Source organism: Protobothrops mucrosquamatus, unplaced genomic scaffold, assembly GCF_001527695.2.
Source record: "Protobothrops mucrosquamatus isolate PMUCROS unplaced genomic scaffold, P.Mucros_1.0 scaffold3296, whole genome shotgun sequence".
NCBI classification, from domain to species: domain Eukaryota; kingdom Metazoa; phylum Chordata; class Lepidosauria; order Squamata; family Viperidae; genus Protobothrops; species Protobothrops mucrosquamatus.
The window spans coordinates 27483-44571 of record NW_015389286.1 but is presented as its reverse complement, the minus strand read 5'-3'; the positions used below and the strand labels follow the sequence as shown (position 1 = coordinate 44571).

Below are 17089 nucleotides of genomic sequence, written 5' to 3'. Positions count from 1 at the left end.
GATGGGAGAGGTAATGTGTTCTCCGAAGCACCTGAAGGCAGGACGAGAAGCAACAGATGGAAACCAATCAAGGAGAGAAGCAACCTGGAACTAAGGAGGAATTTCCTGACAATCAGAACAATTAACCAGTGGAACGACCTGCCTCCAGAAGTTGTGGGTGCTCCAACACTGGAGGTTTTCAAGAAGAGGTTGGACAACCATTTGTCTGAAATGGTGTAGGGCTTCCTGTTTGAGCAGAGGGTTGGGGCACCAGGGACCGGTTCCGCGGAGTGCGTGGTTTTGTGTGCTGCCTGCATCCCGCGGACGGGGCTTTGCTTGTTTGTGCGAACCAGTTGCAGGCATGCTGCGGCCCGGTACCGGTCCACGGATCGGGGATTGGGGACCCCTGGTCTAGAAGACCTCCAGAGTCTCTTCCAACTCTTGTTATTCTGTAATGGGACAAAGACAGTTTCATAGGTAGCCTGGACCCATGCCACGTTCAAGGTGCCGTAAAGATGTCCTACTATGTTGATGTTATCCATTCAGTCGTGTCCAACTCTTGGAGATTCTATCTTATGATCTTGTGATACTTCTTTGACTTCTTCTGCCCTCTGGTTGGTGTCAGCTTTGATGGTGTCCAGCCACACTGTGTTCTTGGACAGCCTGGTCCCCTTCTGTCTCTAACTCTTCCCAACTTAATTGCTTTCTCCGGTGAATTTGGACACGGCCAGAATAAGTGCGACACAGTTTTGTGCGCTTTTGCCTTCCAGTGATGTCCTACTAACTGGAGTCTAAAGCGTATAAGGAACGGTTGCTGGAATTGGGTCTGTCTAGTTTAATGAAGAGAAGGACGGGGGGGGACATTATAGCAGTCTTCCAGTATCTCAGGGGCTGCCCCAAAGAAGAGGGAGTCAAGCTATTCTCCAAGGCGCCTGAAGGCAGGACAAGAAGCAACGGAGGGAAACTGATCAAGGAGAGAAGCAACCTAGAACTAAGGAGAAACTTCCTGACAGTGAGAACAATTAACCAGTGGAACAACCTGCCTCCAGAAGCGGTGAATGCTCCAACACTGGAAGTTTTTAAGAAGAGACTGGACAGCCATTTGTCCGAAATGGTGTAGGGTTTCTTGCCTGAGCAGGGAGTTGGACCAGATGACCTCCAAGGTCCCTTCCAACTTTATTACTATTATTATTATTATTATTATTATTATTATTATTATTATTATTATTATTATTATTATTATTATTATTATTATTATCTTTGTAGCGTCGCTCTCTTGCTAACCATGCATGTGTTTTGCTTATTTAGGAAATCGGCAGGAGACTCCTTTCTCAAGAGGGATGACGTGCAATGGCCCCGTTTCGGAGGACCCTGCCCAAAACCTGGCTTGGTTGACTTCCAGACTAGGAACCTTTGTCAATTTCCCAAGACACTGTCCCGTTCCTTACTCGGTACTAGCCCAGGCGGGCTTCTTCTACACTGGGAAAGGAGACCAAGTCAGATGCTTCAGCTGCCTTGCAACCCTAGAAGGATGGAAAGAGGGAGACTCGGTGATTGGAAGGCACAAAAATGTTTCTCCAAACTGCCGGATCGTCAACGATGGCAACTTCGAAGAGCATCATCTCCTTTCCGGTCTCCCAAACGGTCCTCCTGGAAGAGAAGCCACCAGCTCCGTCCCACCAAATGCCAATCTGTCTTCCGATTTGGAGGCCGATTACTTGTTGAGAACCGGGCAGGTGGTGGATCTCTCGGGCTCCCCGTATCCCCAGAATCCGGCCATGTGCAACGAAGAGGCCCGGCTGAGATCTTTTCACTCCTGGCCTCCTTACACGCCGGTCACCCCGGAGGATCTGGCCAACGCTGGACTCTATTACCGAGGGGTGGAGGATGAAGTGGAGTGCTTTTGTTGTGGGGGCAAGTTGAAAAACTGGGAAATGGGGGACCAGGCTTGGTCGGAACACCGTCGCCATTTCCCGAGATGCTTTTTTGTCCTCGGACACGATGTGGGAAATATTGGGACTGTTGCAAATCTACCAGGGGATGCACAGCTGGACAGAAGCAACACCCACTGGGTGCCACCACGTCCTCCTCCTCCTCCTCCTGTTGCTCATAACCCCTCAATGGCAGATTTTGCAAAGCGCCTCCAGACTTTCGGGGTGTGGAATTACTCCATGAGCAAGGAGAGGCTTGCCCAAGCAGGCTTCTACAGCGTAGGTAAGTAAAGGCTGGGTCTCCTTGGCTGGCCCATTTATTCCGTGCGGCCGGCCTGGCGTAGTTTGATTATGTTTCAGTGGGGTTTTTTTGTATGGGTGTGTTTTTAGAACAGGCCTGTTATTTAATTCGATTTCAGAACAGAAACTATTTATTTATTATCGTGGTTTTTAGTATCGCCTGTTCACCGCCCTGAGTCCCGCAAGGGAGATAGGGCGGTATATAAATTTAATACATAAATAAATAAATAAATAAATCCCACCCTGCCAAGCCCAACACAGCGCCTTAGAGATAGTCCTCGGCTTAATGGCCACCATTGAGCCCCAAATATCACCGTCGTTAAGTGAATTTTGCCCCATCTTACGATCTTGGCCACAGAGGTTGAGCGAATCACTGCAGTTATCAAATTTAATAACGGTTAAGGGCGAACCTGGCTTCCCCACGGACTTGGTCATGAAATGGGATGGCCTGACCCCGGGACGCTGCAGCCGTCCTAAGTACGAGTTGCCTGAATTTTGATTACGTGATCTCGGGGATGCTGCAACGGCTGTAAGTGTGAAACACGATCGTTAAGTCAACTTTTTTTTCCCCAGTGATGTTGTAACTTCGGTCATGAAATGAACTGTTTGTCTCGTCAAGGACTATCTAGAGTTGCAGACAAGAGCTTATTTTTGTGAAAAAAAAGATGTTTTTCTCCCCCCAGGTATCGGCGATGGTGTGGAATGCTTCTCCTGCGGCGGCGGATTGAAAGAATGGAAGACTGGTGAGGATCCATGGGAGGAACATGCAAGATGGTATCCGGGGTAGGAACATTTCATTTTTTTCAGATTCTATCTTGGGCTCAGGGTTGTTTTGCAAATATTGTTTACCACAGTGATGGCGAACCTTTTAGAGACCGAGTGCCCAAACTGCAACCTAAAACCCACTTACGCATCGTCGGGTGCCGGGTGGGTGTGGCCCATTGGGTGGGCGTGGTTGCGGTGGTAACGGCAGACTGGGTGGGACTAAAAAGTTCAATCAATCAAAAATAATCATTATTAAAGTGATGTTATTATTATTGTTTTTAGTAACTGTATATATTGGTTTAAAAGAGAGTTAAAGGATGTTATAGATGTTATTTTAATAGTTGATTAATGTTATTTAGAGTATGATTATTTTATTGTTAACCCTGTGATTGGCACTGGGAAGTGAGGGGGGAGTGAGGGGGGAGTGGAGGGGTGGGTTGGGGAAGGGGGGGATTTATATTGTAAAATTTTATAAAATTTTCAATAAAAAAAAAAGTTCAATCAATCAATTCCAACTTTGCAAGATCTTTTTTTTTCACACGAGAAGTTGAAATTGATTGATTGATTGAACCTTTTTTTTTTTTTGCACACGGCGGCGGAAGCCTAAAGCGAAAAGTTTTTATAAAACCCAGCTGAAGGCCTAGGACTGGGGCGACGGCGCGCGTGCCCACAGAGAGGGCACTGAGTGCCGCCTCTGGCACCCGTGCCATAGGTTTGCCACCAGTGGTTTACCAGATCCTTAGCTCAGGGATATTCAAATCCAGATGTGTCAGAGGTGGAAAGCGTTGGACTCTTTCTAGAGTGTGGAGAAGAGCACCCAAGATGATTAGGGCTTGGGGGCTAAAACAGATGAAGAACGGTTGCAGGAATCGGGTGTGTCTAGTCTAGTTTAAAAAGAAGGATTAGGGGGTGACATGATAGTAGTGTTCCAGTATTTGAGGGGCTGCCCCAAAGAAGAGGGGGTCAAGCTATTCTCCAAAGCACCAGAAGGCAAGATGAGAAACGATGGATGGAAACCAACCAAGGAGAAAAGCAACCTGGAATTCAGGAGAAATTTCCTGAGAGCGAGAAGAATGAATGCCTCCAGAAGTTCTGGATGCTCCCATCCCTGGAGGCTTTTGAGAAGTGATGGGATAACCATTTGTCTGAAAAGGGGGTTAGGGCTTCCTGCTTGAGCAGAAGGTTGGACTAGAAGACCTTCAAGGTCCCTTCCAACTCTGTTAGGCTGGACAACTCTGGCAGGTGTGATGGAACCACAGCTGCGAGTGAGCGGTAGAAAAGGGGAGGCTGCTTTAAAGAGCCAGTGGTTTGCATTAAAAGCTGCTCATGGAATCGTAGGGCTAGAAGGGCGTTAGAGGTCATCTAGTCTACACCCCGGCCCAAGGCAGGAGTCCTTACTCCTTAACGTTCATAAGGATGCTTTGGGGGAAAAGCTTTGTCAACAGCCAAAAGATGCTGAGGTCAGCTCATCAGACCTCTTCCGAATCCAGTTTTGAAGGTATGCCCAGCCTATCCAAGCCGCTTGAGGGCACCCTGGGTCGTGTGGGTTCAGTTCAGGGTGGTTAGCTCCCCAAGGAAAACTTAACTTAAGTGTAATGTGTGTATTAGATGATTGCTTTGTTCATGTGCCTTCAGCTTGGCTCATTTTGTTGCAACGTTTTGTACCTAGGTGCAAATACCTGGGAGAAGAAAAAGGACAGGCTTTTGTGAACAGAGTTCATTTAAAGCCTTTGCCACAGGAATCAACTGTAAGTCTGCCTTTTCAGAGTGTCTCTCTTTTTGGAAAGAGACTCCTTCCTTCCTTCCTTCCTTCCTCCCTCCCTCCTTCCCTCCTTTCTTTCTTTCTTTCTTTCTTTCTTTCTTTCTTTCTTTCTTCTTTTTTTCTTTCTTCTTTTTTCTTTCTTTTTTTCTTTCTTTCTTTCTTTCTTTCTTTCTTTTTTCCTTTGTTTTTTATTTCTCTGTCTCTTTTTCCTTTCTCTTTATCATTCTTTCTCCCTTTTTCCTCCCTCTTTCTCTTTTTCCTCTTTCTGTGTCACCCTCTTTTTCTTTCTTCCCCCCTTTCCTCTCCTCTCCTCTCCTTTCTTCCTTTCTTTTTCTTTCTATCATTCTTTCTCTCTTTTTCCTCTTTTTCTCTTTTTCCTCTTTCTTTGTCACCCTCTTTTTCTTTCTCTCTTTTCCCCCCTCTCTCTCTTTCCTTCCTTCCTTCCTTCCTATCTATCTATCTATCTATCTATCTATCTATCTATCTATCATCTATCTATCTATCTATCTATCTATCTATCTATCTATCTATCTATCTATCTATCTATCTATTGTNTGCAATGTTGGCCACCAGCCCCACAGAGACACAGGCACCATTACCAGCAGCTTCCAGAATATTCTTTTCCTCCCTGCAGGAATGTACAAAGAAAGAAGGAAATGGGGAGATGATCCAGAACCAACTTTCCTTCCTTCCTTCCTTCCTTCCTTCCTTCCTTCCTTCTTTCCTTCCTTCCTTCCTTCCTTCCTTCCTTCCTATCTATCTATCTATCTATCTATCTATCTATCTATCTATCTATCTATCTATCTATCTATCTATCTATCTATCGTTCTTTCTCTTTCTCTCTTTTTCCTCCCTCTTTCTCTTTTTTCTCTTTCTTTGTCACCCTCTCTTTTTCTTTCTCTCTTCTTCCCCCCCCCTCTCCTTTTCCTTTGCTTCCGCCATGCACCCGAGCCAACTCTGCAGGGACTCTTGTTTTCGGATGAATGTGGATTTTAAATCATGCATGCGCCGAGCCAATTAAATTAGTAGAAAGGCTGGAGTTACTATCCTGTGGTCTCTCCAGCTGTCTTCCCGGGAGCAGATGGCGTTCCCATCCGCAGCTGAAAAGGTTAATTGCTGCCACGGAAAAGGCCACGTTTAACTGACTTGATTCCTGTTTTCCTGTTGATGGTGGCAAGCGGTCTAAGCGATTTGCTCGCAGGAATGAATTGGCAAGTGCAAAATTGTGATACTTGTCACTTGAGGGTGTCAGGAGCCCTGTATGTGCGTGCGTGTATCTGCCTGTTTAGACGACAGAGGTGGAGGAAGAGAAGAGAATGCACTAGTCCGGATTGAAGGACCTAAGAGATTTATAGGTCAGCTATAAATATTCCCCTTAAGTTTAGGAGCGTCTGCTTGCAAAAGGGGGAACAATGGCTCAGCCGTTAAAGATGCTGAGATTAACATCTGGAGAGCTGACAGCCCAGGTTTGAGACCCTGGCACCGCACAACGGGGTGAGCTCCCGTTCCATGCTCCAGCTCCTGTCCACCTAGCGCAGTGGTTCTCAACCTTTTTAATGCCGTGACCCCAACCGGTCGTAAGTCGAGGACTAAACCGGTCGTAAGTCGAGGACTAAACCGGTCGTAAGTCGAGGACTACCCAACCGGTCGTAAGTCGAGGACTTTCCCTGCCCGGGAGCGCTGCGCATGCGTGGTTCCGCCCCCTGCGCCGGCCGAGCCGTAGCTGGCAAGCGGCAGAGACGGAGCAGGCCGACCACCAGCTGGCCCAGCCCAAGGGAGGTAAGGCACCCGCCGGAAAAGGGGGAAAAAATGGCGGACAAAAATAATGGCGGACAGCCTTGCTTGGCGACCCCTGTGAAATGGTTGATCGACACAAATGGGGTCCCGACCCACAGGTTGAGAACCACTGACCTAGCGGTTCAAAAGCATGCTAATGCGAGTAGATAAATAGGTACCACTTCAGTGGGAAGGTAACAACATTCTGTGCACCTTTGGCATATAGCAGAAATGTCTCCGGACAATGCTGGTTCCCTTGGCTGAGAAACCAAGATAAGCACTGCTTCCTAGAATCCGACACGAGTGACGGGGAAATTACCTTTTTTGCTTGCAAAAGTGTTCCTGATGCTTAATACACAAGAGGCAATCCTAGATGAAAAAAACAACAACTCAGCTCTGGAATATTGTTGTCGGTTCACTTTCCACCATTTTGCTCTCTGCTCCTCCCCTGTCTGAATTTTATTCCTGCAACCACCTCGCAAAATTCCTCTGGGTTGTTTCTCCTGGGGAGCTGAGACCATCTGGCTGTGTGCTGTAAGATCAGCTACATGTTGGCTCAGCCCCTTCCTCAAACCACATCTCCCCTTCCCATCCTAAATGGAATATTATTACGTAACTTTGCAAGCTAGTATTTCTCAACCCCACGGCTTTTAAGATAACGTGGACTTCAAGTCCTAGAATGCTTTTGGCCGTAAAGTTGATAGATAGGTCAGCATAAATAAACTGTAACTAGAAGCTACGGATTGTGACACGCGATCAGGTTTTTCACACACATTGACACACGCAGAAATTTGATCCTAATCCAGTGCTACATTCTAAAAACCATTTATTTGTTTATTTAGGTAGAAGAGCCCGAGGAAGTTTTAGCTATTGAAGGTAAGTATATACTCTGAAGTATCCCATTGTGATCGGTTTTAATTACTTGCTGTCATCGTGAGTCAATTCCAAATCTGCTCAATTGCTTAATCTGCATTTTTTTTTTCTAATTGTGTTTGCCAATGCTTTGCAAAGGAAAAAAAAAAATGCAGCGGTTGGTTTAATTTGGCAAAACTTTCAGCCTATTAGTGTAAATTAGTGCTATGTAAGTATTGACCTGATCTTAGGATGTTTTAAATTTGCAGCCAGAAAATTACTATAAGTAAAATGCTGGACCTTAGTTAGAATATATTGATTATTTAGAAGGAGACAAAGAGTCCTTTTTGCGTCTTATTTTAATTTAATAATAGGGACTCATTGTCAGAAATAATAGGGAGTGATTTTATATCCCCGAGAATGCATAGTTTGGAGATCCTAGCGTAGAAGTGAATATAGCGGTCTGTCCTGTCGTTATTCATCAATTAAATGAATGGGTTATTTTATTATTTTTACTTTGTTATTATTTTTATTTCTTTTATACGATGTTTTTATTTCCTGTAAGCTGCCTTTGAGTGGCCGTGAGCAAGTAGGGATCACGTGACCGCGGGAACACAGCAACCATCATAAATATGAACCGGTTGCCGAGCATCCCAATTTGGATCACATGACCACAACGGTCGTAAGTGTGAAAAACGGCCGTAAGTCACTTTTTCGAGGGTAACTTCGTACGGTCACTTAAACGAACCGTTGTTAAGTTGAGGGTGGCCTGTATTTTTGAGTTTCGTGTAACATGTGAACGCAGCTCTGCTCTTAACATTCCTAGCTGGGTCGTCTTGCTTTCATGAGGTTTTTTTATGTCTCTCATTTTGCAGACGAAGAGCATCTGCAAAGCCAGGTGACCCAGAGCGCGTTGCAAATGGGATTCAGCGCGGAGGAAATTAGCAAAATGGTGGAGAGGAAGTACCGCCTTTCGTCCGAGCGCTACCGGTCGGTTGAGGCGCTGGTCACAGACCTAATCGGGGCCCAGAGAGAAAATACACCCGGCATGTATTTAGAAAACTATCTGCAGAAAGGTGATTGTTGTAGATCCCAGTGCCTGTGTGTAGACTAAACCCAATTATGTTACGCAAGGAAGGGATTAGGATAAACTCAGTTTGGGGTCAGAAGCTTTGTTTGGGGGGGGGGTCAGGTGTTACAAACTTGGAAAGATTGGAGACGTGCAACTCTTTGCCTTGATGCCCGAAATGGACAGGGAATCCTCAACTTAACAACCATGTGATCCGAATTCAGACACTGGGCAACTGGTTCGTATTTATGACGGTCGCGGCGTCCCGGAGGGTCACGCGATCCCCTTTTGGGACCTTTTGGCAAGCAAAGTCAATGAGGGAAGCCGAGTTCACTTAACAGCCTGGCCAGGAAGTTTGTAAAATGAAGCAAAGCTCGCTTAACAAATGTCTCGCTTAACAGCAGAAACGTTGGGGTCAATTGTGGGTCGTAAGTCAAGGGCTACCTGTAATTGTAAGTTTTATGGCAGATCCCAGTTTGATGACTCCCGCTTGCTGGGAGTCCAGCAGGTTCTCTGTTGCTAACTCTTACAATTAATGGTGCCTGATGAAGGTATCTCATGTCTATGGAGATCCTCCGTCATCCAGGTCCTGGTTGTCCCCAAAGTTGCTTTTTCAAGAGGCAACTGGACTTTCTTGTTTTTCCTTTGAAGACGTTTCGCTTCTCATCCAAGAAGCTTCTTCAGCTCTGACTGGATGGTGGGGGAATGGAAAGATTTATACTCCTTGCAGACAGCTGGAGTAGAAACCCATCAGGATAAGATTCAGCAGTCCATCTGCATTTAAAAGACAAAGGCTGCTCTTTCAAAGACAGCAAAGTCCATATTTGGCACAGAGAGGACATCTGGCTTGAAAGAGGGGCCAAAGAGGCCATCTAGGTCAAAATTGAACAGCCCTCTCTCAACAGAAGGGGAAGGGATAAGACATCATCTATCTCCAGTCTACAACACGGTCCTTTCAGCAGCTCCAAGAAGGCTCCACACCCATTTGCACTACTCAGGGGACTCTGAAGACACAGATAAGCCTCCAAGTGGCTTCAACGACTCTCTAAAAGAATGCAAATGACCGGCTGTCTGCAAGGAGTATAAATCCTTCCATTCCCCACCATCCAGTCCGAGCTGAAGAAGCTTCTTGGATGAGAAGCGAAACATCTTCAAAGCAAGACAAGAAAGTCCAGTTGCCTCCTGGAAAAAGCACCTTTGGGATAAGGTATCTCATGAAATCTCTCTCTCTTTTTTTTCCGCCCAGCAGATCTCAGTACAGAAGAGAAGCTGAAATGTCTGGAGGAAGAAAAGATCTGTAAGATCTGCATGGATAAGACCCTCTCCATGGTCCTCATTCCTTGCGGGCACGTGGCTTGCCAAGACTGTGCAGAGGCAGTCGAAAAATGCCCCTGGTGTTCTAAGGTCATTGCAAACCGGCAAAAGATCTTTATGCCCTGATAGGATTTGCCAGTTGCGAGAGATTCCACTCAAAACAAGAGAAAACCAAAAGCTGACCCAGATTCGCAGGTGTCGCCTCCAAAATGGATTTAGCGAGAATCAGCTCTTAATTGGATGCACCGGGTTGTGTGGTATGAATCACCGAGAGGGTGTTGATTGGATTTCAATCCTACTTAATTAATTGTATGGACTTTTAATCCGAGCGCCGGAATTGGAGAGCTTGCAATTGGGTGATTTAACCTCGGGGGTGGCCAGAATCTTTTCAGTATTTTTGTCATGTTTTCAGTTGTGGAGAATATCTTTAAGGGTTGTTTCCCCCCTCCCTTTTGTAAAGTTTATAACCGAACACACGCAAGGACCCCAAGAACTTGAGAGGGGTGGGCAACTCTGCCCGCTTGACCCCCTGTGGACTTCAACTCCCAGAATTCTTGGCTGAGGAATTCTGGGAGTTGAAGTCCACAGGTCGTAAAGTGGGCAGAGTTGCCCACCTCTGCGCTAACCAGATCTTCTTTCCCCCTTAAGACCCTTAGAGTGGTTAAACGTGCTCCTGAAAGTTGCGTTCTTTTTATTACGTTGGCACGCAATACCAGCAACTCTCCAGATTTCTGCCCATCCCTGTTGCAATCTGAAGCAGTATAAACCAGACCGAAGGTCAACAATTTAGCGGAAAGCAGCTGAATGGAAAAGGGTGTGAAGGATATTTCAGAAGAGGTAGATCTTGTACGTCTCTGATTTTTTTCCCCCCGTCCATTCAAAGGGTAGATTTTTTTTCCCAAGGCCAGAAGCACCGATAACACTATTTTACAAATAGTAAATCCCCTTTCCTTGGTCTGTCTCTAGGAAGCAAGCTGCCAACCACACGGCTTTTTTGTTGACCTGACCATCTTTAGCTGCAGAAAAGATGCGATCACTTTCATGATACCCCTTTCTGTCCCAGTTCAAGGCTCATCTGGGTGCTAGCGTGACCTCCAGGAGGCGGAGTAACTGGGATTGCAGAAACTAGGATGGAAGCCCACAACCTGAAGTTAGTTTCACATTCCAGTTTGCACAAAGGCATCGTAACGGGTGCTTTGGGATCCAGATGTCGTGGCAAAGTTCTGACCTTGGGTAAAGAGCCACACATTAGTTTTAGATAAGTTTGCATGTCCTTGTTCATTTTCCTCCGTAGATTAGTATGATACATGAGCAGACAAAAGTCTGCTCATGTATCGCACTAATCTACGGAGGAAAATCATTTATGTGTAGAATTGAGCTGCTGTTCTGGTATACCAGGTTCTCCCCTGAAATAAAGGATGCATTGGGTAGATTGTTGATATTGGTATATGTGGCTTTGAGATAACACTAATAAGTGGAGGGAATACCTGAGAAATGGATGCAATCCTTTAATGTAGAAGTTGAGACACAGATTATCTGCATTTCTCCCTTGCACTAGATATTGCATTAGGTAGCAAAACATAAGCTGAATGTAACATTAATTGATTCCAATCCCTGTTGCCTCTTTAGAGAGGAAAGAGTGAGAACTGGCTAATGCATTTCAATTCCAGAAGAATAAATGTGACAGTGGTTTTTAATTCTACTTCAGGGACTCCGTTCTGAAACTCGTAGGATGCTAAATCTCTCAAGCACCCGAGGATAATAAATCCCCTTTTGAGATTAAATTATTCCTCCTCTTCCTAATTTTGTTCTCCTTGGTCAGGGAAATCAACATGCTTAGATACCTTTTTTTCCCCAGTAATAAATCTGTATTTTGTGATTGCCATCTTGCTAAAACGATTTAGCTGTTTTACCTTATTTTTTCTTTTTTTTCTTTTTAAAATGCTGCATTTTATTTATTTACATATTTATTTGAAACTTGTTTAAAAGAAACACAAACCAAGACGGCTAAACAGGCGTCAGCACGAAGCGCTGCGGAGAAGGCTTTGTTGTGGTCTCTGTTGTAGAAGGGCGCCTGGGTGCGTTGTTTGCTGGGGAAGCTGCTCTGTTTTCGTTTGGCTTTGTGTTTGTTGAACAGTACACTTGCAGTTCAGCCCAAAGGGGTAGATTTACAACTTCTGCTGACACTTGGGGGAACCAGAAACTGACATTTTGAATTCAGAAGGCTGCTAAACTCACTCAAACTCACTTCCTTTCCACTTAGCAAGGCCAGATAGCTTTAGGAGGGGGGGGGGGTTTAAGCTCCTGGATGGTTGCCAATTTTTTTTTAAAAAAAGTTTTAATTTCTTTTTTGTGGAACGTTTCCCTGATCTGCCCCACTTTATTTTACAGTTATTTATAAGCGGCATAATTTGAAGAGGATCTAACGCAGCTCTTCTTCCTTGTGGCGAGATCTGAACTAAAGAAAACCCCACCGATTAAAAAACAGGCGAAGAGTTGTGTTGGGGGGTGTGTGTGTGCGCGTCAACTGTTGTTCCTCCGACATCTTTGTGGGTTTCGTTTTAATCCCTTTGTTCACGTAGAGAATAACCAGAGCTTGTTTTACATGGTAAGCTAATTGGGGCTTTTTCTTCACGATAGTTGATTTTTTTCACCTTTTTTTTTAAAAAAAAAATATGTCACGAATGCATCTGGGAAAATTTTTATGAGCTATGCATATGTTGCGTGTAAATCCACACCGAAATAACGAAGCTTTGAAATCAAAGGGTTTAATGACCCGCATTGCAAATAATAACTGTTGATCTTTGACAGCAAAAATGGAAATTGTTGACTTTGAGAAGCTATATTCCAACGTGTTAAGAGAGATTTATTTTTTTAGATGTACGATTACTTAACATAATCATAGAATTGTTTTGCAGTTGAACTCAAGTGATTATTTTTAATAAAGTGATTTATTATTTTATATTCGGAACGTTTTTCTTTTGACTTAGACACAAGCCCAGTTAATATGCGTGAGCCCTGTCTCTATCCATCACTTTATTTTTCCATCTTTCTCAAGGATCTAATTTATATTTCCATTTTTCTCAAGCATTTAATTCATATATTATGCTATGGCTTATTGGAACGAATTCAATTAGATAGTTAAATCATAATTAATCAGAGTAGAGCTGGAAGAGACCTTGGAGGTCTTCTAGTCCAATTGCTTGCTCAAGCAAAAGACCCTATACTATTTCAGACAAGTGGCTGTCTCTTCTGAAAAACCTCCAGTGACGGAGCACTCACAACTTCTGGAGGCCAGTTGTTCCACTGGTTAATTGTTCTCACTATTAGGAAGTTTATCCTTAATTCCAGGTTGCTTCTCTCCTTGATTAGTTTCTATCCATTGTTTCTTGTCTTCTGGTGCTTTGGAAAATAAGTTGACCCCCTCTTCTTTGTGAGGATATCACAGCCACTACATATACATATACTCGTAGCCACTACATAATCCTTACAGTATATAGTATGAAGGAATTCTCTTCCAATGGAGAGAATTGGAGGCTTTTAAGAAGGAATGGACAGCCACTTGTCTGGAATGGTATACCTTGAGCAAGGGGTTGGACTAGAAGACCTCCAAGGTCCCTTCCAACTCTGTTATTCTGTTAATGACTTAGATGAGGGAATTGAAGGGGAACTCATCAAATTCGCAGATGACACCAAACCAGCAGGAGTAGCCAACACCCCAGAGGACAAACTCCGGATCCAAAAAGATCTTGACAAACTTGAACAATGGGCCCTATCCAACCAAATGAGTGTCAATGTGGAGAAAAGCAAAGTTTTACATTTAGGCAGAAAAAATCAAAGGTACAAGTACAGAATGGGTGAGACCCGGCTTAAAAACAGTAACTGTGAGAGGGACCTTGGAGTCCTAGTGGACGATCACTTGACTCTGAGCCAGCAGTGTGCAGCAGCAACCAAAAAAGCTAATACAATCCTGGGTTGTATAAACAGAGGCGAGGCATAGAATCAAGATCACACGAAGTATTAGTACCGCTTTATAAAACCCTAGTAAGACCACACCTGGAATACTGCAGCCAATTTTGGTCACCATAACACAAAAAAGATATCGAGAGTTTGGAAAAAATTCAGAGAAGAGCAAGTAAGATGATCAAAGGCCTGGAGATTAAAACATAGGAAGAACCACTGCGGGACTTGGGTCTGGCGAGTCTAAAGAAAAGAAGAAATAGGGGAGACATGATAGCAATATTCCAGTATTTGAGGGCTGCCACAAAGAAGAAGGGGGTCACGTTATTCATCAGAGGGAAGGACGAGAAACAATGGTTGGAAACTGATCAAAGAGAAGCATCCTGGAATTAAGGAGAAACTTCCTACAGTGAAGACAATTAACCAGTGGAACAGCTTGCCTCCAGAAATCGTGGGTGCTCCATCACTGGAGATTTTTAAAAAGAGGCTAGACAGTCACCTGTCTGAGACGGCATAGGTTCTCCTGCTTGAGCAGGGGGCTGGACTAGAAGACCTCCAAGGTCCCTTCCAGATTCTATTCTCTATTCCATTCCATTATTTTCTATTCTATTTTCTATTCTATTCTATTCTCTATTCCATTCCTATTCTATTGCTCAGTATTTACATTATTGTAGAGGTAATGCACAGATCTTGCTTTCTCCACTAGCAGGTGACTGTGAAAGCACTACAGACCTCCATTAATGGCATGTATGGCATGTAGAATTGCTGATCACATCAGCAATGAGGTGTATAGATTGTGGCATTCAGCTCACTTACGGGATGTTTGACTGTTATTGCATGACGGCTGTGAGTAGATTTATCTGCCCGAAAATAAAGGCCTTGACTCATTATTTAAATGACAAAAAAATAAAAAAAATAAAAAATGCAGTTGGAGATCAAATCATGCCACATTACGTGATTCAGAGGCTCAACAGGCAATGCTGCTTTTAACTAGCTCTGAATCCTATCGGGTCACGGCATAATTGCAGAGTTTGAAAGCTCGTGAGCCCTACGCTTAATGTGCCGCTTCCTTTTTTGAGAGGCTGCTGTGGTCAAAAAAAGAAGAGTTGCTTGGAAAAACGTTAGAGGGGAACAGCTGTAGGGGAAGACAACAGAAACTACCGGATTAATAATAGGCAAAGAGATAACTTTTGGTATCTGCCAGACTCTTAGTCATTGATCAAGCAACATTCCCCCCCCCAAAACCCCCCCCACCCAATTCAGGTAGTCCTCGACTTAAAAACCATTTGTTTGGTGAGCCTTCAAAACAAGAAGGGCACTGAAAAACGTGACTTCTGACCTCTTTTCACACTTACACCCACCCTAGCCTCCCCAATTGTCACGTGATGCAAAATGCTTGGCAACTGGCAGGCACTTATGTCGGTTTACACGGTCCCAGGGTCACATGATCACCATATGCAACGCTTTCCAGCTGGCTTCCAACAAGCAAAGGCAGTGAGGAGGGAGAAGCCATTTAGCAACCGCATGGCTCACTTAACCGCTGCAATGATTCGCTTAACAGCTATGGCAAAGATCATAAGCAAGACCGGCTAGGGAATTCTGGGAGTTGAAGTCCATCCTTTCCCCCCTCCCCCTCCCCTTTAAAGCTGCCAAGGTTGACAAAACCCTGCTCTGGAGGAACCTTTGATTGCAGCAGCTCCATTACAGCTGAAGCTGCTTCCAAAGCCAAAAAGCCCCCCCTTCTTTTATGGCCCCCCCCTTGAGGATTAGGGGCCAACCCCCCCCCTCCTCCCCCAGGGCGCTACGTGCCGCTCAGCACTTCCTGCGCTCTCCAAAGGAGAACAGGCATGGGCGGGACCTTGAGGGCCGATGACGTCACAGCGGGGAGGAGGGCGTGTCGATTCGATCGACAAGGGGCAGGGAAAAAAAAGACAGCGCATGCGCGGCACCTTGTTTACCCCGTTTCTCCGCCATCAGCCCGGACCGAGCACAAGGGACCGTTTGGCTGAGCGAGCGAGTGCGCGCGCGCGCGCTCTTTCCCTCCCTCCCTCCCCCTCCTGCATTCCTGAGTCCTCCCAGCAGGTGCCGCTCTAGGCCCGGCCGAACGTGGCGAGCTCGGTGGCCGCCAGGTGGCGCCTGCGCCCTCCATTCCCTCGCCAGCCGCCGAGCTGCGAACACCCCAAACAATCCCCAGCGCCGCCGCCGCCGCCGCCGCCGAATCGACTCCTCCGCCCGCCTCGCTGCCCTCCTCCCCGCGCTCACACCGGGAGAGAGAGAGACCCCCTCCGCCGCCGCCGCCCTTTCCTCCAGTAGGCCTCGCTTCGGCCCTCCTCGTCCTCCTCCTCCGGCGGCCTGTTGGATTATTTCCCGCCGAGCGGGCCTCACTCAGGCCTGGGAAGTGTCTGAGGTAAAAGAAGACGACGCCGAAGAAGCAGCAGCAGCAGGAAAAGGCAGAGAGCGAGTTCGCGCGCGGCCTCGGCTTCTGGGGAAGAAAGCAAGGCCGGAAGGTCGACGGCGGAGGCGCGGAAGGGCGGGGGAAAAAGGCGCGCGGAGGAGCCCCAGGCGGGCCCGCTCGGCCAGGCCTCCCTCCCTCCCTCCCTCTCCCTCCCTCGCCAGGCAGCCACTCCGGGCGACGCGGGGGTAAGTTTTGCACCGCGGCGTCGAAGCGGCTTTCGCGAAGTCGGGGGAGCTTCTTCCCCCGCGTGGACGGGCAGCCCCGGCCCGGGCGGCTTTCGGCGCGGCTCCCTCCGGGCCTGGGTGCGGGCGGGCGGGGGAGGGAGGCCGAGCGCAGGCAGGCAGGCAGGCAGGCAAGATGGAGGACGCGGGGCCGAGCAGGCCGGCAGGAAGGCGCCCAGCAGGCCTCGGCGGCGGCGGCGGCAGGGGGTTCCCCAAGGCCGGAGCCCTCTCGCTCGCTCGCCCGGCCCCCCGCCCCGCCCGCCGGGAAAGGCCTGGGCCCCGCCGCCGCCGCCGCTGGCCGAGAAAATGGAGACGCTTCCCGGCGCCCCCCCCCTCCGCTCACTCTCTTTCGGGGAGGAAGGGAAGCGGAAGCGGGGCGGCCGGGCCTCTGCCTCGCTCCTTGCCGGGCCCACGGCTCTGCCCGCCCCCGCGGGGCTCTGGGCTTGGGGATACGCGTCCGCCCAGGACGGATACACACGCGCTGCGTACACAGACAGACGCGCGCTACCCCGGGGGGGGGGAGACGCGTGCAGGGTATCCCCACGCGCGGAGGCGGGCCGGGGGTGGTGGGTGTCGGGGCCAAAGGGGGAAGGCCGCCAAACTCTTTTTCTTTCCTTCCTTCCTTCCCTTTCTCCCGCTTTTCCTTCCTACCTACTTCCCTTCCTTCCTTTCCCCTCCTAGCTTTCTGTTTTTCTTTCCTTCCTC

The 17089-nt window shown here is 47.1% G+C and overlaps 1 protein-coding gene across 1 annotated transcript; it reads left to right on the top strand.

Moving 5' to 3' along the window:
• The first annotated feature begins 1319 nt into the window (after window positions 1-1319).
• Window positions 1320-9874, top strand: XIAP (X-linked inhibitor of apoptosis). Its single transcript, XM_015826777.1, has 6 exons — window positions 1320-2193; window positions 2894-2993; window positions 4645-4723; window positions 7356-7389; window positions 8241-8441; window positions 9684-9874. Exons 1-6 carry the CDS (start codon window positions 1320-1322, stop codon window positions 9872-9874), a joined length of 1479 nt encoding a protein of 492 aa, XP_015682263.1.
• Window positions 9875-17089: the final 7215 nt, after the last annotated feature.

Excerpts from the sequence above, each read along its gene's own strand:
- XIAP (XM_015826777.1), top strand. The coding sequence starts at position 1,320 with ATGACGTGCAATGGCCCCGTTTCGGAGGACCCTGCCCAAAACCTGGCT. Across the intron at positions 2,994-4,644 it reads CATGCAAGATGGTATCCGGG|GTGCAAATACCTGGGAGAAG; the intron begins GTAGGAACATTT and ends TTTTGTACCTAG. Across the intron at positions 8,442-9,683 it reads AGAAAACTATCTGCAGAAAG|ATCTCAGTACAGAAGAGAAG; the intron begins GTGATTGTTGTA and ends TCCGCCCAGCAG.